The 21,922-nt window shown below is 37.3% G+C and overlaps 1 protein-coding gene across 1 annotated transcript; it reads left to right on the top strand.

Annotated features, from left to right (window-relative positions):
- The first annotated feature begins 19,746 nt into the window (after positions 1 to 19,746).
- On the top strand, positions 19,747 to 21,479 carry LOC147464186 (cytokinin hydroxylase-like). The gene is made up of 2 exons (XM_086482759.1): positions 19,747 to 20,193; positions 20,884 to 21,479. Exons 1-2 carry the CDS (start codon positions 19,747 to 19,749, stop codon positions 21,313 to 21,315), a joined length of 879 nt encoding a protein of 292 aa, XP_086338885.1. The 3' UTR covers positions 21,316 to 21,479.
- The last annotated feature ends 443 nt before the right edge of the window (positions 21,480 to 21,922 follow it).

Below are 21,922 nucleotides of genomic sequence, written 5' to 3'. Positions count from 1 at the left end.
AATCGAGTTTTGGTATTCAACGGCTGTTTTGTGATATTCTTTCTCAAGTTTTTTTCTCGCTTTCTATGGTATCTCTGTTGATGTCTCCGATGTTGATTTGGGAACTCAAGAAATCTTTCTTCTCCTCCTCGGAGTAGAAATTTGGCCCTTACATGCTCTTTTTTTGAGTCCGATTCTTCCGTTGTAATTTTCTCTTCTTCCAACTTGTGTGTGGCATCATAGTAGTGATCCAAAAAGACCTATTGCTCCTCAATCATCTCAATGAATACCATTGGGATAGAGACTATGTCATAGCGTTTTGCATCACAAAATTGTATAGGTGTTGATTCATTAACACATACATCCATTGTGGCCAAGATCTGAGTCCATTCAAAGGGTTCAAAAAAATATTTAGGGAACAGTTCCGGTATATATTTGTGTTATTCACCTCCCTGTCTAGATCGTAGTCTTCCCTTTGCAAACTCACTGACAATGAGAAGTCTTTTTGTATCTTTGAAGATAGTTTAGTCTCTGCAGAGGTCTCAGAGTCTAATTCTTATATTGGTGTCCTCAAGAAATCCGTGTAGGAATGATCTTTCAAGTTTACTCGAGTGATTGCCCCTACTTGTTTCAGATAGAGATAATCGTTGCCCTAGTTGTATTTATCTCATAAATGTTCTTCCCAAGATGATTTCATAGTTGAGTTTCTTTCAAAAATCTACAATGGCAAAAGTGTGTTGGTAGTCAATTCCACAAAGAAGTGACTATCACATTCTCAAGTAAGCCCATTGGTTTTTCTATGTGTCCATCTGCAAAAATTGCAGTTTCATTCTTGTTGTTTGCATGATTACCGTTTTTTCCCAAGATTCCCAGATAGCTTTGGTTGCTATGGAAATGCTTGCAAATAGCCATGATAGTTATATCATTGTAATTGTAATGTACTAGAAGGGTAGTGGTTCCCTCATTCCCTTTGCAGTAGTCCCCTACTTTGTTTATAGGTAATGACTTGACAATTTTAGTTTGTAAATCTTTGCTTTCTAATTTTTCCAAAGTCCGTTGAGATGCTTCTTTTAGCCCCATCTTCTCCATGGTGGTTCGTATATCTCCCCACAATTGTGGTTTTGATCTCATTAGTTCTTCTAAGGTGATTGTACACTAAACTGGTGTTGACATAATGGATTGTATATTAGCCACATCCAAGGTCTGTCTTGGCCTATCTAGTTAGGTTTTTTTGCAGACCCTTGATTTCTCTTCATTCTCTCCTAAGTATCTAATGATAGCGTTCGCAAAATTCCAGCTTTCAAAAAGCGTGACTGCTCGAATCCCCAATCTCCATATAATGATTGTTTATCCAGTTCCAAGGGGAACCTCTCAAACTGAACTTCCTCAATTGGAGCTGATTTCAAGGTTATAATCCCATATTTTTCTTCTCTGTCTCTTTTCCATAGGTAGTTCAACCAATCTCCTTCAACTATCGGCACCTTGTTCCATCCTTCCTCATTATCAGGAACTTTTAATTTAGGTGATGGTGCTTTATCATTTGCCATGTTTCTCAACTCGTCCTTTTCTTGAACTTCTTCCTTCATGGTTTCAGTCTCATTTTTAGCCTTTTTTTTGCAACCTCCTGTTGTGGATTTTATTTTTCCATCATGGTTTGTGTGATTTGTATACAAGGTTTCTGTAAGCTTCTAGTCTAACTGCTTCCATATCTAGTGCTCGATAATTTTTCTATTGATTTTCTAGGATTTGACCTGCTTTCAAACCAGCTTGGAAAGCCTCCAAAGCTACATTGATTGGCTCGTAGATTCGGTCAACTAGTACTAATCCAACCGATTCAATTTTGGTTCCTTGAATTTGGTTGAAGGAGTCTGAATTTTTTCTTCTATTTCCTTTCGTATCTTTTCTTCACTCTCTTTTCGTTATTTTTGTCTCTTAAGTTCGTACCTCTTGCATATTTCTTTCCTGGAATTTTTAGAGGATTTATTGGATTTGTCAGATACACTTGCGTTTTTTTTGCTTGTTCTCCTTATCTTGGGCTCTAGTCATCACTTGAACAAGAATTGTTGGTTAACCTTCTGATGAACTACTTGGCATTATTTGAATTATATTTATGATAGCTCTTCCTTTGTTGGTTGGATTCCTAGGATAATCTTTGGGAAAGTGTCCTCCCTTTAATCCACATATCCCATAATAAGCCTCTATAGGTCGTGCATTCTTATCCGGTTTGGGACAGTCATTCTTCCAATGATCATCCGCTCCACAGTTATAATCACTTCTAGTTTTTGGTATGGGCATTGGCTTGACGATTGGTGATCTCGTCCCTTGATTTGCAATGAAGTTAACATGTGTTGTTTCAGTAGGTGCTTGAAACATCGGCTCTATAGGGAATGGAGCAGGTTGGCTATAACACTCTTCTTCTATTTCCATTGTCACAGAGCTTGTCTTAGGATATAGAGTAACAAGTACTATAGATTGCCCATCCAACTCTCCCTGGAGTAGCATATACTTGACCGATACAAAATATTCCCAGGGAGTGGTGGCTATTGGTCTAATACTGGTTATGGTCGCTCTATATTCATTGGTGATCTCTGCATGGGTGCCACATTTATCGGGTAGCAATACATGTGTTGTCCTTGTGGCCTCATTGGCACACACTAAGCATTCCCATTGTATTTAGGCTTGTGGTAGCACTCGTTGTCTCATGATTTGTCCATTTTTCTTCAATGGAACATCATTTTAATTGTCTTTGCGGTTGTCCTTGATTTGATCCCTGCGTTGGATCTCTTAACGACATCCTTTGCATGTTGATCATCATATCGTTCATGCGCTTCAACATGTTCTCTACAGAACTGACAGATACCACAACAAGTAGCCAACTGTGCTGGCATGGTGATTATTGTTCTTCACTTTGTGTGTCTTTAGCTTTACTTTCCTCATTATAAATATTGTAATTATCACTCAGGTCAATCGCGTCTAGACTACATGCTTCCCAAGTCTTTAAAAAAAAAATTACAAGATAGCATGTAATTCCTTGTTTAATAGTCCTTCCAAAAATAATGAGATGAGTCTTTTCTTGGTTGGAATTTCCAACTCTGGAAATCTATCTATACATTGCCTCATTTGACTCAGACTATTCCTTACAGTCTCTCCCTATTTTGCATGAAACTGTAGATTTGTGCTACTATACTGTGCTTTCTTCCCATTTTTGAACAAGTAGCGACAAATCTCAAAATTGCCAAGGTTGGCAAGTCGCTTACTGATCCAGGAAGTATGGTTTGAAACCAAGTCAAAGATTTTCCTTCCAAGGTCATCCTGAACCATCAAACTGCGTATGGAATTCGGTTATGCACTCAGCTCTTAAAATTTGTATGAAGCTGGCCAAATGGTCATAAGTCCGCTGTAATTTTTGACCCACTTTTGAATTTTGCTTGTCTAACTCTTCGATTGTGTTCTGCACCCGCTCTTTCCCTTTGAACCGGTGTTTGTCTCATTAATCCCTCCAAACAGCTGTTTCATAAGTGTGATTCATGTGGACCCCTTCTCGTCCTTGTGTCACTCATTCCTCCCTTGTTCTAGGTGGTTTCGACCTTTCTTTCTCTAATGATACCATCGAGGTGACTATCCCTTGCCGTACTTCCTCATTGGTTGGCCATGCTATCATAAGATCTAGCATTAGGATCCACATCCCGATAAATTTCTTGTGTGGTTCTCATTATTAATTCACGGATTGAGTTTCCCTGATACTTGGTTTGTTCAATCTCAAAAGAGATGAGTAGAGAGTTCTACTAGCCCTGATTTCCTGATCTTGAAGATGTACACAATTTTCAAGGGAGTTAGTTGTCCTAATCTGCATGGGTGGTTCATACCAAATCCTTAATATTGTTTTCTTCCCAATAATATAATAAACTCCAAGTTTTGGGTTATCAGTGGGGATGCGTTTTAATGGTTTAGCATCTATTAGCTCATACCCTTCTAATTCTAACACTTGAGGTCCTTCTTTTATAGCCTTATCGAGTATTAGAGTATCGATCTCTAATCCCCATTTTCCAATGAATCAAGGTCTTGTATTTTACGATATTGTACTTATTTTGGTCTACATACAAGTCATCCTATTTGTTTGCTCTTACCTCCTCTTCAAAATCGATGGTATGGTCGTCTATCTGCACTGCAAACTCGTCATTTGGGTCCAAGTAAACCCCGGGCTTCGTATTTGTTGGTCTTGAAGAAAGTCAGGATATGATTGAATTTGAGTGAGGTCCCTATTCCTGATTGAGTCGAAAAGGAAGACAAATTTGAGCTTGAATTGGAGTAAGTATCTGGAAATTCTTCTGTAATAGGTTCTAATGGTCTCCCTTGGTTTACACTCTCCTTTGTAGACACTTTACTCTTATTCTCTCCTAAGTCAATCGCATTTTCCAAAACTCTACCAGATGTTAGGTTCGTATATTGACTAATTCACTCAATTGAATTGATATTTGAAACCTGGAATTATGGCCTTGATTGCAACCGCAATGCTTTTGCTTTTGCTCTCGATTCGTCACCAACTCGTGAATCCTAGTACACTAGCACTCAAAAATGTACGTGATTCTACAATTTAACATCAATTTGGTCAATAAGGAGTCAAAAAGATACAAAATTTCCTTTCTCTATACCTCGATAGACTCCTTGTGTAAAAAAGATGTGAGTTTTGTTTAGGCTATCTTAGGCGCACCGAAGATACTTGCACTCATAGGTAGGCTCAATTTTAACTTTCAACTCATAAATAAAGTCCTTATGACCTGCCAAAGACAACCCTAATGTCAAATTTGTAAAACTACTTTCCTGGTGTGAGATTTATCTTCAGCGCGCCAAAGATAAATCTTCTTCTTTTTCACTTTTTCTTGCAATTTGTGGCTTGGGTTGGGTTTTTCAAGTGATTTCAAGCTTATACCATGAATTTCACAAGGTTTTGATTCCTTACTAATGTTTTTATCCCTTTTTGAGCGTGAAGACTGGTTTTTCCAATTCCCTTTTGGTGTATTGAATTTTGCACAGCTCCAATTTTGATGATTTTGCTTAGGAGCTATATTATGTCCCTTATAGACGTTGGGGATTGAAAAATGAGCAAAATATCCCTTCTAGTGAGATTTTTATCTTCAACACACCGAAGAAAAATCTCTTTTGGATTTTAACATTTTTTATTGCTTTCTTCACAGATTGACTTTTCCACAAGTTTTAGGATTTATCCACACCCTGGGTTCAATTTTTAACTTGATTTGACTTTTTCTTGGTGATTTTCTTTGAAGTCTGCAGTTTTTTTTTCAATTTTGGGCTTGACCAGACCTTTCAGTGATCCAAATGTTTCCAAAATCAATGGGGATAGTCTAAACAAGTTGGTCTATCAACTTGGCAGTTAAATTTCTTAGTTTTTGTTTCAGAAAGCCCTTGTCTATCTTCAATGCGCCAAAGATAGATTTGTTAATTTTTGTGATTTTCTTCAATGTACCTTTGACTAGATGCACTCCTGATGGTTTTATACTTACTCTAATGCTGTATTTTTGAACAAGTAGCAACAAATCTCATTGCCAAGGTTGGCAAGTCGGTTATTGATCCAGGTGGTATGGTTTGAAACCAAGTCAAAGATTTCCCTTCCAAGGTCATCCCGAACCCTCAAACTACGCATGGAATTTGGTTATGCACTCAGCTCTTAAAACCTGTATGAAGCTGGCCAAATGGTCATAAGTACGCTGTATTTTTTGACCCACGTTTGAAAATTTGCTTGTCTGGCTCTTTGATTGTGTTCTGCAACCACTATTTCCCTTTGAACCGGTGTCTCTCCCATTAATCCCTCAAATCAGCTATTTCATAAGTGTGACTCATGTGGACCCCTTCTCGTCCTTGTGTCACTCATTCCTCCCCTGTTATAGGTGGTTTCGACCTTTCTTTCTTTGATGGTACCACTGAGGTGAGTACCCCATGCCCTACTTCCTCATTGGTTGGCCATGCTGTCATAAGATCTAGCATTAGGATACACATCCCGACCAATTTCCTCTGCGGTTCTCATTATTACTTCACAGATTGAGTTTCCCTGGTACTTGTTTGTTCAATCTCTTCATAACAAAGTTATTGTTGTAACAATCTCTAAAGAGATGAGTGAGGAGTTTTGCTAATCCTTTTTTCCTGATCTTGAAGATGTACACAATTTTCAAGGGAGTTAGTTGTCCTAATCTGGCATGGGTGGTCTATACCAAATCCTTCATATTGTTTTCTTTCCAATAATAAACTCCAAGTTTTGGGTTATCAGTGGGGATGCATTTTAATGGTTTAGCATCTACTAATTCATACCCTTCTAGTTTTAACACTAGAGGTCCCTCTTTTATAGCCTTATCGGGTATTAGAATATCGATCTCTAATCTCCATTTTCCACTGAATCAAGGTCTTGTATCTTACGATATTGTACTCCATTTTTGTCTACATACAAGTCATCCTACTTGTTTGCTCTTACCTCCTCTTCAAAGTCGATGGTATGGTCGTCTATCCGCACTGCAAACTCCTCATTTGGGTCCAAGTAAATTTGGGCTTCGTATTTGTTGGTCTTGAAGAAAGTCAGATATGCTTGAATTTGAGTGAGGTCCCTATTCCTAATTAAGTAGAAGAGGAAGAGAAATCTGAGCTTGAATCGAATTAAGTGTCTGGAACTTCTTCCATAATAGTTTCTAAGGTCTCCCTTGGTTTATACCGTCCTTGTAGACGCTCTACTCCTATTCTCTCATAAGTCAATCGAGTTTCCCAAAACTCTACCAGATGTTAGGTTCATATATTGACTTATTCACTCAATTGAATTGATACTTGAAACTGAAAATTGGGCCTTGATTGCAACCGCAATGCATTTGCTTTTGATCTCAATTCGTTACCAATTCCTGAGTCCCTGCACACCAGCACTCAAAACTGTACGTGGTGAAACTACTTTCCTGGTGTGAGATTTATCTTTGCGCGGTGTGAGATTTATCTTCAGCGCGCCAAAGATAAATCTTCTTCTTTTTCATTTTTTCTTGCAATTTGTGGCTTGGGTTGGGTTTTCCAAGTGATTTCAAGCTTATACCATGAATTTCACAAGGTTTTGATCCCTTATCAATGTTTTTAGCCCTCTTTGAGCGTGAAGGTTGGTTTTCCCAATTCCCTTTTGGTGTATTGATTTTTGCACAGCTCCAATTTTGAAGAAACTTTCTTAGGAACTATATTATGTCCCTTATAGACCGCAGGGATTGAAAAATGAGCAAAATATCCCTTCTAGTGAGATTTTTATCTTCAACACACCGAAGATAAATCTCTTCAGATTTTAACATTTTTAATTGTTTTCTTCACAGATTTATTTTTCCACAAGTTTTAGGATTTATCCACACCTTGGTTTCAATTTTTAACTTGATCTGACTTTTTCTTGTTGATTTTCTCTGAAGTCTGCGGTTTTTTTTCAATTTTGGGCTTGACCAAACCTTTCAGTGATCCAAATGTTTCCAAAATCAATGGGGATAGTCTAAACAAGTTGGTCTATCAACTTGGCAGTTAAATTTCTCAGTTTTTGTCTCAAAAACCCTTGTCTATCTTCAATGCACCAAAGATAGATTTATTAATTTTTGTGATTTTTTTCAATGTACCTTTGACCATATGCACTCCTAATGGTTTTCTACTTACCCTACTGCTACTGAACATGAAAAAAGAGTGTAGAAAGTGAAAAATGAACTTTCAGTCTGAACATTCTTACCAATCACTAGCCAGTCTCAAGGATCCTATACCTAGTCGTCATACTATACTAATGCTCCCGAGGTCCTCACCGAGTATCTCTACTCTCAAGCACCTATCACCCACGATAAAGTCAGAAAATGTGTCACTCTAGTCGAAACTAGAGGAAGTAATGGAAATCTCAAGTGAGTGTTTTAGATTTTTCTCTAGTCTAGGTTGCCTCGTCCCCGGCAACGGCGCCAAAATGTCGATCGGGTGCCAAGACTCACCATATCGATGCTAGCAAAGCGAGAACCACATACATAAAATATCAATCCGTGGGATGTAGATGACCCAACTAGTGCATGGAGGCTACACGAGATAGTTAATCTCTCAAAAAACCCAAGTCCATGACGCTCCTCATTATCTAAGTCTCAAGTGTGTGTCAGATACCAAAAGCTACTTTCTCTACCGCAACCTTATCTAGATGAATTTGTGTAGCTACAGGTCTCTGAATGAAATGAACTTAACACCTAACAAGGGCAAAGTATCCTCGACACTCTCATGTGCTTAGATGTTGTTTTTGACACCCGAACAAAATCGCGCATAAGATAAACATTCCATTTTAGGGTTGTTGATTTTGATCCCCGGAGTGCTATATAGATTCCTCTAGACGTGCTCTATCTATCTCTAAGGTCAAAATCCAATTTTAGTGCGTGTATTGTGCATAGGGAGAAAAAATAGCTCATAGACGAACACGACTAAAAGTACTTCTTCATGGCGAGAAACTTACAAACTTACATTAAAAGAGCTTTCAGCCGCAACACATTGGTATGCTCTGAACATCAATGCAATACGTACGCGAGAGAGACGAGAGATTGAAGAAACCGTAGACAATCGTTGAGCTGCTATAGCAACGCTTACTCTTTATTATCTAAAACTTAGGGTCTTAAAGTTATAAAAATTGGCTTTTTACCTTAGCCAAGGTGTAAAAAAGTATTTCTCACTAATTGGGGCTCAGTATAAGGTTAAGAGACTGCAAAGAATTACAAACGTGGAAGCCATTGGCCCCTTTAGACTCACTAGTACTCAATAACATTACTACGTCTTTGGACTTGCAGGATTTTTCAATAATAAAATGGGTTTGATTACAATGATTACGCTTGAAAAAGGTCCTGCTTGATGCTCTTCTTTTTCTCTTGTTAGCTGAGAAACTAACAGAGTGTCTTTCAACTTTGTCTCAATGTTGTCTTCTTGAATGTGTTGACTGTTGAGAGGCTCAATGCTCCTTACGGGCCCCTATTCTCCTTGAATTGGCATCAATTTCTTCAGTCTAAAAGTGTGATTTTTTTATCAAAGTCCTACTTTGATTCCTTAGCTAGTGTGCTAATATTGTCATGATTCATAGTAAACATTATAGTGGCATTCTTTCCTCGTACTAGATGATGTGGAGGCATTGTGAATGGCTGATTGACTATGAATTCTAAGTAGGAGATTGGTTCTTGTCAAGAGCTTTAGCTCATCACCATGATCATCAAAATGGAATGAGCTAGTCATCTGAAACTATTTTAGGGTCAGAATGTCAGATTCAGATGCCATATATCAAGTCAGATTAGGTTACCAAAATCAAACTTCAAAAGATGAGATTGAGAATTGAGACAAACAATTGAACTGAAATGAAAGACTTCAAATGCCATAAACTAAGATAACTTGAAATGTAGATTTAGATTCATAGGCTAGTTTAGAAGTAAAAACTTCAAAAGTACAAGTGTATAGCACTTAGTATCCAAAAGAACTATAAAACATCTAGCGACTAGAGTTGCAAGAGTTCGAGTTATTGATTTCAAAATTGGAATCAATGGGTCCTATTTATAGGTGCCTGCACTAGGGTTTGACTGGTTGCACAATCATATACGGTCTAGTAAACTATCGATAATTTTTTAGATAACTTGTCTAGATAAACCCTTGTGCAAGTTATCTCTAAAGTTAGTTCCCCCACCTTCTACACACATATACTCTCTCTCTCTCTCTCTCTCTCTCTCTCTCTCTCTCTCTCTCTCTCTCTCTCTCTCTCTCTATATAAATATATATATATATATATATATATATATATATATATATATATATATATATATATATATATATATATATATATATATATATATATATATATATCTTGCTTTTTCCTTGTATGTATTTATGTTCCTCTCTATCTACTTCTTACCCTATCTCTCTCCCTCTCAATTGATCTCCTTGTTACACCTCTTTCTATCTGGCACCCCATCTCTATCTTTCTCTCCTCTATTTATTTCATTCCATCTTTGTCTTTTGCTCTCTCCCTCTCTTCCTCGAACTCTATGTTGTGCTTACCCTTTATCTCTATCTCAATCTAATTGTCATTCTCTATTTCTCTATGTTTATATTTACCTCTTGTTCTCTACCTAGTGCTATCTATAACTTCATCTACCCCTTTAACTCCCTATCGCTCTCCCTCTCCCAGTTATCTCCTTCCTCTCTCTCTCTCTCTCTCTCTCTCTCTCTCTCTCTCTCTCTCTCTCTCTCTCTCTCTCTCTCTCTCTCTCTCACACACACACACACACACACACACGCATAGTGTATGTGAGTCCCATGTGTACCACTGCTTCCTCCCTCTTCTTTTAAGTCCCCTCTTTTTCTCATGCTTGTGCATGTTTGTGTGTGCTTGTTATATGTACATGTCAATAAATTTCTTTTTTGGATTTTTTGTGTGCATATAAATATGTATGTGTGTCCTTGGTGTGTGTAAGTATATGGTAAATGTATGATTACATTTCATTACATTAATGTGTGTCTTCGTTGGATGTGAATATTTTTGTTCTTTAGGTGAGTGTATGAATATCTGTATACATGTTTACTGTGTAGATTTCTTGTGTGTATGCATGTTTGAGTGTGTGTGACAATTTTCACACAAGAATGTGCTTGCAGTGCATGTTTCTGCATGTTGTACATAAATGTTTTAGGTGTTGATTATGTTTGTGCATGTCTTTTATGAATTTTTTTGTCTCATGTATGTGCATCTAATGAATGTGTATGCTTTCATGTGTGTACATGTGTGCAAGCTGCTTAGATATGTGCTTATTTTTCTCAAATGAGTGAATGCATGTGCACATACATGCTTTATGTTTGCATGCACATGTGTGTGAGAGTGCATATTTTAGATGTACTTTGAATAGTATTAAAATATATCAATGAATGCATTCTCACTAATATATGACCAAAAACACCCCTCTTTGGCTACTTCTTTCACCTCACTGTTTTCTTTATTTTAGTTGTAAATATCTATGGATGTTGATACACCTTCATGTTTTATTGTATTTATCTACCATCTTACCTTGATTTTCTTGATTGTTTTCATTACCCTTGTCTACTATCTACTCCTTAACTGAAATAAAATTAATTCTTGTTGGGACTCTAGTATAAATTGTGCCATAGGGGCCCACAAATGTCACTATGTATGTGACATGAGTATTTGATTTCAACATTTATTATTGACAAGAGTGCAATGACTAAGAATGTCAAATGCATCAAGGATTGGTGTCTATATATAATTTGGATAAAATTTAAGAAGTTTTCTACAACAACTTAATGATATTGTGTTCTTAAAATGGTTCATCTATGTAGTGACACGATATGAGATCATTCCACTAATTTGTTTAAGAAGTTTTAAGAAGTTTTCTACTGCAACTAATGATATTATGTTGTTAAAATCGTTCATCAATGTAGTGACTAAGCATGATTTTATATATTAAAAAAAAATTATACTGCAGTTTAATGGTATTATGTTCTTAAAATCGTTCATCTATGTAGTGACTAAACATGAGATCATTCCACTAGTTTGTTTATATGGTGTGCTCAATATGATGCATTTAAGAAAAACCCATAACTTCTTGCCCAATATTGTAGATCAAAGTAATGTTTTCTTTAATATAATGGGAAAGAGTATTTGTAATAAGGATTTAGCATGTTTCATTGTAGATGTTTTCACGAAGTGCTAAGGTTGACTATCTTCCAATTCTTATGAGTGTAATGTTCATTTTTATAGCTCTAGTAGGTAACTTTGAAATGTATAGAAATCGTCATCAATTTCCTTATCTAGTAGGTTGGAAAGTGAAATGAGGTTGCTTAAGAAATTTTATCTTTTGTAAATTTGAGCGATATTTTGAGATTAAATTTAAGCAATTTTATTTTTCTTTTATGTCTTTTCCAGCACCAGTTGGAGCACATAGTGGAATGTACTTTGGAAGTGGTTAAGCTTTGGAATAAAATGCTTTGTGAATCCAAAGAAGAACGAGTGGAAATAGAAATAAGTGAACATATGAGTCAATTAGCAGGAGACATAATTGCAAAAACGGAGTTTAGTAGCAGCCACCAGAAAGGAAAGCTTATATTCTTGAAACTAAGTGCGCTTCAAAAACTTTCCATACATTCTTCTTCCAGATTTGGCTCGAATCTTCAAAGGTTAGTTATTTTGTTTAGTAGATTTCAATACCATACTTTCTTGTCTATAATAACATCAAAACATTAAGAGTTAAAATAAAAAGCTTTTATTTATTTATTCTAGTATGTGTTAGAAATAGGTTGAAGTCTCTCACAAATTTTGGTAGGAAATAACCATCTTCTCAATCATGGGGAGGTCACTTAATAGTCATGTGACTATCATGTGAGTGTAGCGAAAGGGATTATTAAATTTATATTTTCTCATAATTTCATATACAAAAGGGTATCATAAAATAGAATTGAAAATTTTACTTAAAGATGAATAAATAAAGAATGTATTTTATTTATCAACAATATATAGATAACAAGTTTTAAAAATAGTCTTTGAACGCACATGGCATACACATTTCATACATAGTGACAACCCCCCACCCCCCCCCCCCCCCCCCCCCCAACCCCTCGAGCTCTTAACAATATTTCATGACAAAAAGGTTTTTTCTAGATAACAAGAGATTTAGAATATACTACTTTCTCACCAAAATTGGAAAATATGGGGAGGGTAGGGGTGCTATGTAGTATATACAGTTAAATGGAACATGAAGATCTTAAGGAAGTACATACAATATTTTGGTTTCATTGACAAAATTAACTAGAGCTATAGCATAAATACCAAAACAAATTCACCAGGCCCTAAAAGGTAAACAAACTTTTTGACATTGGTACCATTGGTTGTATCAAAACCACGACTTGTGGTTATAGATTACTCCTTTGTTTAATATGACCATAAAAGCATGCAGTAGAGATATAAACAAACAAACTTCCTTTACACAAACAAGACCGCATTACTACGACCAATAGCTTGAAAGATTTAAGGAAATATAAAGATAATTTATTGTTTCAAAACATTCTATGTATGTGTTTGTATAAATTTTGTTATAAGTATCCATTAGATTCTATATGCCATCAACAATGGAAGTAAGACACTTGTTCTAACCCTATCTTGGGGTTGATATTGGTATACATTATATAGAAATTCTAAATTGATTCTCAAATATTTGTAATGTAGTATATGTAGTATTTTTTAAAAAATATCTTTAGATTGTCACCATGTTTGTGATTTTGTGGATATACCATCTCTTCTTGCATAGGGTTCGCATACAATCTTGATTTTCCAAAATCATATTAGCAACAATTAAGTAATTTGAAAGTTCTTTAGACAATTTATAGTCAACAATGTGACTCAATAACACAAAAATTTCATCATGAAGGATGCATAAGATAATTAAACCAATAATAAAATGTTTAAATGTCATTATATTGTGTGGCTTCTAGTGCAATTTTAGAAATTTTCCTATAAAGCTATAGTATGAGGTAAAGATATTCTAGGATATATAGATCTTATCACCTACTAATATCTTTCACCAAGTGACATATCAAGCCTATACCTCTTAGAAAATTCTTTGAGCTTTTTATTTCAAAACCCTAGATATTCTCGGATATGACTAAAAGCATGCTTTGGTGGTACAAAAAGGATTGTCCTTGACAGCACCCTTGACAAATCTATGAGTTACAATTTCTACATGTCACATGAAAAACTACCTATCATAATATATATCAGTGGATAGGTCTACAAAAGAAGAATCTAAAAACATAAGGTCCGAAAAGTTTTGACCTAAACTACAAAAATTTTACCGGTCCCCACTTTTTCATTGGTATAAGTAAAATAGGTCCTTCTTTTTTACCACCAAACCACACTTTCACCCATATATAGCTCCTATTAATTATGAAGGTTAAATTCTTTGAACATAAATGTTGAGTGGAACAATTATGTGTGCTGAAAAATGAACAATATTTTTCATGATAATCTATACTTATTCTTAATGTCTGCATCATTTCTTGTACAATTTCCTTACAAATTTTGACTCATGAACCATCAAATAAATAAATGATAAGTTATTGAATACTAAAGAAAATGTGAATGAAGTAAACACGCTAGAAACAAAAATTGAATCTAGGAAAATTAAATTTTTGAATGACATGTGGCTCTATCAAAACGGTTTCACTATTGCTCTTAAACAAAGTTAAAGCATAAATAAACTTGACATTTGATTCTCTTTTTTCTCCCACAATTGAGATCGTCAAGTTGACTTGCTTGTAGTATTTTAAAGTAATTAATTTTCTTGGATTTTAAGCACTGTACATTTCAAAATTTTTTACCTTTTCTATTTTCAAGTTAATGATAAGAAAATTTTATTTTAGTAAGAGTTTATTTTTTCCTAAGTTTCCATGCTACGTTATTTTGCATTTTTTGAGATATGTTTCTTTTTTTGGTTTGATAAACTACCATTCCAAGCTAATTCAACCACATGATTCCTATGACTATGAATGCAAATTGTAGTTATCTTCGATACTATGAATTGTGGCTTTTTTAGTCATCTTAGTGCTTCTAATTGTTCATTGTACACCATGCAATTTATAAGTTACTATTCTAGAATCAAAGCATCCATGAAAGATTCAATCTGATCTCCCCTTTATATCAGATAAGAATCAAAATTGAAAATTGGTATTTTTATACGATACTTTTTAGGACTTGTAATTATTTAAAATGGGTGAATAGATATATTTATTAATTAAATTTTGAAGATAGAATATACCTTAAAAGTTATCTTTGGGTAAGCCTTAAATTATCAAGCTATGACTTCATTGTAATCTTTGTGAAAGAGGAAGACTCTATAAGATATAGTTGTTTTTCATCATGTAGAGCTTTAATATCAGGGTATCATTTCCACAAATTTGTACTAGATCAAGTGGGTTAATGGGAAAGGATTGTATCTATTTTATTTGTGTATGTATAAATTGGGTAAGGTTTCTTGAAAGAGTGCACCCATCATGTAAATTAAGCATGATTCAAAGGTATTAATAATCTCTTGAACATATGTGATATAGGTTAATTTAAGGAGTGATTTTTATGTTGAGAGAATTTACAAGGTAGCCTTCATACCTAATGCTTAATTAAACTAGGCCATCTCCATTGTCTCCTTTGTCTCACCCTTTCCTAGATCCCTTGGTGAATCGAAGTCACCTTAAAAGCATACTTACATTTGGTATGTCTACACCTAGCTCTAATGTGGCTATGACATTATCTCCGGAGGTTCATCATTCAATACCCCCTATATAATGTGCATTCATGGGGTATTAAAATAATCTCTCTTTTAATATGTTTGAATGAATAAAATGATTTTTTATTTTAGATTTTGTTTTTCAAATTGAATAAAAACCCATTATTTTAATGTATCTCTGTTAAATTATGAATTTTTTGCATTTCAAAGCCCCTCCTTTCGAACTCACATTATACATTAACATGATTACATAAAACCCCCCCTCCAGGACGTTATATTCTTGTTGAAGAAAAATATTTATGGAATAGCTATCAAGTGCTTTCTTGGGATGAACTTGGATAGAAGCTTTGTATGGTCTTGCGGTTTCACTTAACAATAGATTCTCTATAGACACAACATATACTTTGACACATGTAAAAAGAGAGTGCGTTTGGAATTCTTTAAAAAACTTTCAAGCCAACATTATGATATTCTACTCCCATATACAATTCATTCACATGACTATTTGGGTTAATGTCCAAAGTTATTATTATTAAAAGTTTGTATGGAACATCACCAAATTATCTGTCTCTAAAACTATAGGAGTATGACCATATCTAAGAGAAGATTCTTGGTCTTTCATGGTCTTGAATGTCTTTTATGCACAAGAGTATTCGTATCATTGGATACTAAATTTTTGTATGATAATGCCCACATATGCTTTAGTCCCGTATGACCATATCTAAGAGAAAATTTTTGTCTTTCATGGTCTAAATGTCTTGATGCACAAGAGTATTCGTATCATTCGATACTAAAATGTTTTGTATATAATGTCCACATATGCTTTAGTCCTTAGGGATTGGCGATACTATTGGTGCGATGGAGGTTGCTCACTCTCTCTTGTAACGTCATGACTCCACATTGATGATTGTTGAGTTGAGTGCAAGCATGGTGACAGCAGGGCATCATCTTCTTCTTTAACTTGAAGCAAATGTCATGTCTATGCAATTTGCCTTCAAGTAAGATAAGGAAGCGAGCACCATGGACACCCTTTCCAAGTTCACGTGTATGGGTGTGGATGCGAGAGGGAAGCCATGGGATCAGCTTCCCTCTATTGGGATGTAAAACAAGCTCCCTTTTTGGACCTATTGCTAGAGTGCATGGACCTTACCAAGTTTTTATAGAATTTGAAAAACCTAACTAAATTTTGCAGATACTAGGGTGAGAAAGTCTTAAGAGTAGGTTGATAATTAGGTTTCTATCTGGGACGGGAACAAGAGTGGCACTAGCGAAGCAGGAGAAGTCGTGCATGGGAACCGACGCAAATTCGGAGGCGGAAACTGTGGCTTTAGTTTGAGAAGAGTGGGAGTAGGGATCTGAGCGTATAATTAATTAATGAACGCTCGGGTAGACCCAGTATGTTCTTGCAATACATGATACATCATTGTAGTTTCCTTACCTAGTATACTGAATTGGCTCAAGACTCAAGTGGACAACCTTGACACTAAGTGGGACCGTGCATTTATTAGGGGGGTTTAAGGGATCGACAAGCGGAAAGTGAAGGACGACCTCGAGGCACACTAAACCTGGCGAGCGCAAAAATCAAGGCGGCATGGAAACTCCACTACCCTCTCACGACCCAAATTTGAACCATGACCTCGCGCATCGGGTTTTGTGTCACAAGGCTGACCAACTCACCCGCGTGCACGTTGTGTAACCCCTCACGTTTTTATGAGGTTATATTGTGAGTTAACGCAAGCTACCCAGGTTTTTGAGGTTTAATTCGTGTCCGAGTTTAGATTTTAAATAGTTTGTGTGGTTGCAATCACCTTGGCTTTCGTGCGTGAACTTCCCCATTGTGGATCCCTTTACCGCTCCTTAATAAATGTGGGTGTTACTTAGTGCTAACGGCATGACAATAAACATGCTAGCTTGAATGTACTCTTTGATTTTTGTGCAAATTAATCATTTATGCACAATAGCTTTCATAACTGCATTTAATGTAATGTAATTTGGAGAGTGTTTGAATATAACCACAAACCCACTTAGGGGTGAGGTTGTTTCCTAAAACTTGTAAAGATATCCTCACATAATTATTAATTTGTGTTATGTTCTATACCAAAATAAAAAACTTGCACTAATATATAATTAATTTGTGGATTTAAGTTTTCAGAGATTTGAAATGTTGTAAACACACTAAAAATAGTAAATACATGTGAATGAATATAGTAAAAATAATAAATACATTAGAATAAAATTCCCAAGCAAAGATTTTCTGATGGCCAAGGTCTAATGTATGTGATTTGATAGATTTAGTTGGTAGGGTGCCTCATGTGCTTGGGCAATTAAAATACTCTATCTCCTCTAGAGTTGTCAAACTCAGAGTATTAACCTATTTAATGCCGTTAAATTTTTTCGCATGCTTATGCTTGTGCATGGTTGAAAAACTAATTGTCCACCAATTAGCATAAAAAAGCATTGATCTATAATGCCTCGATGCAATGTTCGGGAAAAATGTGTCTCAGCTTAATATCGTGCCGTTTTCAATTTCAATAATGCCGGTTGATGGCAAGGGGAAAAGGAAAAATTCTGGCCCAAAATAGAGAAAAATAGTGTAAAACCCCAAAAAATACCACTAATTTTCTAAAACTTCATCTTGGCAAACTCAAGGAAAGGAAATTTGTATGTTTGGAAAAATGATTTTTCCCGAACACTGCTTCGATGTGGATTGAATGCTGCAACTTACACATTCAACATTGCACATGATGCTTCTGACTACAATCAAACATGAAAATGCCTCTGTACAAAGAGGCAAAGGCATCTAGTAAAACATTGTAGTCTTGTCTCTAATGTAGATTGAACTCTGCAACTTGGCACCCTCATTGTACACGTTGTACATGATGCCTTGACTCCAATTAAACTCAGTTTAGCTTCACATAAGCCTTTTCTGTTTGTGGACTAGAAGCTAAAAAAATGTTATATCTTTGCTTCCTAATAAATTTGAGAACGTCCTAGTAGTATTTTGTGAGCGATCAATTAATAAGTTTCAACTACAACTAGATAAATTAGTGAGCTTCAATTACATCCATGATGGCCAGTAAATGTCTAGGCGATGGCACTAGAGATTTGGGGCGTGTGACCCTCACAAGAATTCCTACAATGTGACTTACCTCAACATCATGACTTTGGTGAGGGATCGAGACTCATACCTCAATACATTGACAGGGCTTGGCGTGTGGGGGGGGATGGGGGGGGGTTGGGTGGTTGGGGGGGGGGGGGGGTCCCGACCTCCCTACCCCCAATCGTACCTAGCTAGGTATGCAGTGCCTCTCAAGCAGAAGCTCATGACGTTGTGCATTGTATGAAAAACATTGTAAAAGACTCCGTTTTCCTACATATGAAAATTTATGAATCTTCTTGTGCCTTGGTTTGGGAAGGTTGTCATACATCATTTAACTAATCATTGTCCCCTAATACCCTAATTGGTCATACCCACAGCTAGGAAACAACTGAAGTAGGAGAGTTGTTCTTCCGTAATTATATCACAAGAAGATTTAAATATTTTCTCATGTAGGAAAACGGTCTTTCTCAGTGTTTTTCATACAATGCATAACATCATGAGCTTTTGCTCAAGAGGCACCGCATACATACCCTCGTCACTATATGGCACGGTTCTAGGCCAGAGGGGATCTAGGGCCCAAGTTTGGGGACGTGAGGTGGCTTTAATCTCGGCCGTCGATCACGCAGTGAACTGGGGGTGAACTAGGGGTAAACTAGGGGTGAACTCGGGGCAAAAATGGCCCCCAAGTTCACTCCTAGTTCACCCCCGCCTAGTTCACCCCTAGTTCACCTGCCTCGCGGGGTGTGGGTCGAACCTCGAACGTCTCGGTTGTCACACGAATGCTCTATCACCACGCTAGCGCGTGTCGATGTCCATGTTGACATGACACATGATCACACCTAGTTTAAGCACCCCTAGTTCACCCACCCCTAGCTTATCCGCCCCTAGTTCACCCCTCAGTTCACCCCTAGTTCACCCATCCCCAGTTCACCCCTAGTTCACTTTATGATCCGACGGCGGAGATTAAAGCTGTCTCGCGCCTTCAAATTTGAGCCCTAGATCCCCTCTGGCCTAGAACCGTTCCATATAGTGACGAGGACCGCATACCTAGTTAGGTACGAGTGGGGGTAGGGGACCACCGGCACAGGGACCGGTGGTCCCTTGCCCCAATCATACCTAGCTAAGTATCCGGCGCCTCCCTCACACCTTCAGCCTTAGAGAAGCTCATGATGTTGAGATAAATCACAATGTGGGAAATTGTCCAAAACTTCTTGTAATATATACGTCGGGGTTTGAATGCTTTAATTGTCCTATTTTGATCTTTCGCATGAACCGTTTTTCCAAAACAGTGTGTGTGTGTGTGTGTGTGTGTGTGTGTGTGTGTGTGTGTGTGTGTGTGTCTGGATGAATAGAGAATGCTATGCTATATTTTATATGTGCAGGATACGGAAGCTGAAGGAGGAGGTGGAGTCGCTGTTCATGGAAATCATCGAGGGTCGCCGGGCAGCAGCACTGCAAGCCATGGCAGGACATATTGATGATGAGGATGGGCAGCAGAAGAATGATTATTATGGGCAGGACCTGTTAGGGCTGATGCTGGCAGAGATGGAAGCGGCCAAGCTAGAAGCTGCGCCTCCACTGCGCGGCCAGCGTCGTCAGCGTCAGCAGCTGGGCCGGATGTATACCTCTCGGCAGCTAATGGACGAATGCAAGACTTTCTTCTTCACCGGCCACGAGACGACGTGGCTGTTGCTGACATGGACGTTCATGCTCCTGGCCTCCAGCCCCACTTGGCAGCATCGTGCCCGCCAGGAGGCTCTGCTCTTCCTGCACCAGCATGGCGACATGCCCGACTTCGACATGCTTAGCAGGCTTAAAGTGGTAAGCATTGTCTCACACACACACACACACACACACACACACACACACCACTCAGAGAGAGAGAGAGAGAGCTCTCTCTCCTCTCTCTCTCCTCTCTCTCTCTCTCTCTCAACTCGAACTTCTCTCTCAGAGAGAGAGAGAGAGAGAGAGAGAGAGATCAAAATGCAGAGAGAGAGAAGAGAGAGATTCGAGAGAGAGAGAGAGAGAGAAAATGTCGAGAGAGAGAGAGAGAGAGAGAGAGTCTTCTTAGCTTTCAGCATAAAGTTTTCCTTGAGGATTTGGAAAGGGCCTCCCCGTGGAGAGCACTAGAAAAAAGCCTCCCTCTTGGAGAGCACTAGAAAAATGCAACAGACCTCAAGATCTATTTTTGAAAGCTCGAAAACAAAAAGTAGTGGACGTCATAGATATTTGATATTGTATATATAACAGTAAATACATAGAGAGTTCTTCTCATGTACTAGTACATGGCTGTGGTCCTATAAGTTATGACCTAATGTGTTTCTAAAATAGTCTTGTGTTTCATCGAGCTAATTGAGTATAAACATAACCTGGGATTGTAAGTTGGAGGACATATCTACTTTGTTTGAAGCAGGTGAGTGTTATCAGGTTCAAGAAAGAGTATCTCAAAGCTTCTCAAAGTTTTTAATAGAGGTCAAGAAAGTTTCTAACATAGTGTATTTTTATGTGCAGTTAGGTATGATTCTATTGGAGTCCCTACGACTTTACACGCCTGCCACACTTCTTGCAAGAGAGGCTTTCTCAAGTATAAAGGTTGGAGATCTTGAAATTCCAAAGGGGTTATCGGTGTGGGTACCTGTGCTTGCAATCCACCATGACAAGACCATATGGGGAGAGGATGCTGATGAGTTCAAGCCGGAGCGTTTTTCAGAGGGAGTAGTGAAAGCTTGCAAAAATCCAATGGCCTTTATGCCCTTCTCTTTTGGACCTCGAAATTGTGTTGGACAAAACTTTGCAATGATGGAGGCTAAGATTGTTCTTTGCATGCTCCTTTCACAATTCACATTTCATCTCTCTCCTTCGTATAGACATGCTCCTATTTGTATCCTCACCTTGCAACCTAAGCATGGTGTGCCTATCATTCTTCGACATTTTAGACCGTGATAACATTAAATCTTGTCAAAACTATTAATTGTTGAACATGACTTGAGAGGCATCAATCTATACACTAAAGCTATACATCCTTAGAGAAAGCAATTTGTAGCTAGTGGCCATACTTTGTACAAATACAATGGACATGCAATTATACAATTTTCACTTATTGAGCATGACCGTGTGAAAGCACCAAGGGCCTTTGAAAGGGAACAATTTGATCCAGCACTAATTGATATAAATGATATATTGAGCACACTACAAGAGATCACTTAAATTTTGACGTCAGATTATTGACGTCGACAATGGCGGGCGTCGGATATATGTGTAGATAAATCTGGAGGAAAATCAAGGTTTTTTTATTAAAAAAAATTCAGATTTTTGACGTGTAAACAGTGCACACCGATGTGCAAGTCGATGTCTATACCGGTGCGTATACCGACGCTTGTACCGATACACATACTGACATCTACATCGGTGAATCCTGCAAAAATAGAACCGCAAGTTTCTCTTGCGTATTTTGCGCCTTTCTTCTCTTCCTCTCTTACCCTCCTCCTCCTCACTTTCTGTAGATCTGCTGCCTCACGATTTGTTGGAGTTGAGATTTTCACTTGTATGC

The sequence above is a fragment of the Adiantum capillus-veneris genome, chromosome 2, assembly GCF_014529385.1.
Source record: "Adiantum capillus-veneris isolate H3 chromosome 2, ASM1452938v2, whole genome shotgun sequence".
NCBI classification, from domain to species: Eukaryota; Viridiplantae; Streptophyta; class Polypodiopsida; order Polypodiales; family Pteridaceae; genus Adiantum; species Adiantum capillus-veneris.
This window is presented reverse-complemented; position numbering and strand designations above follow the sequence as displayed.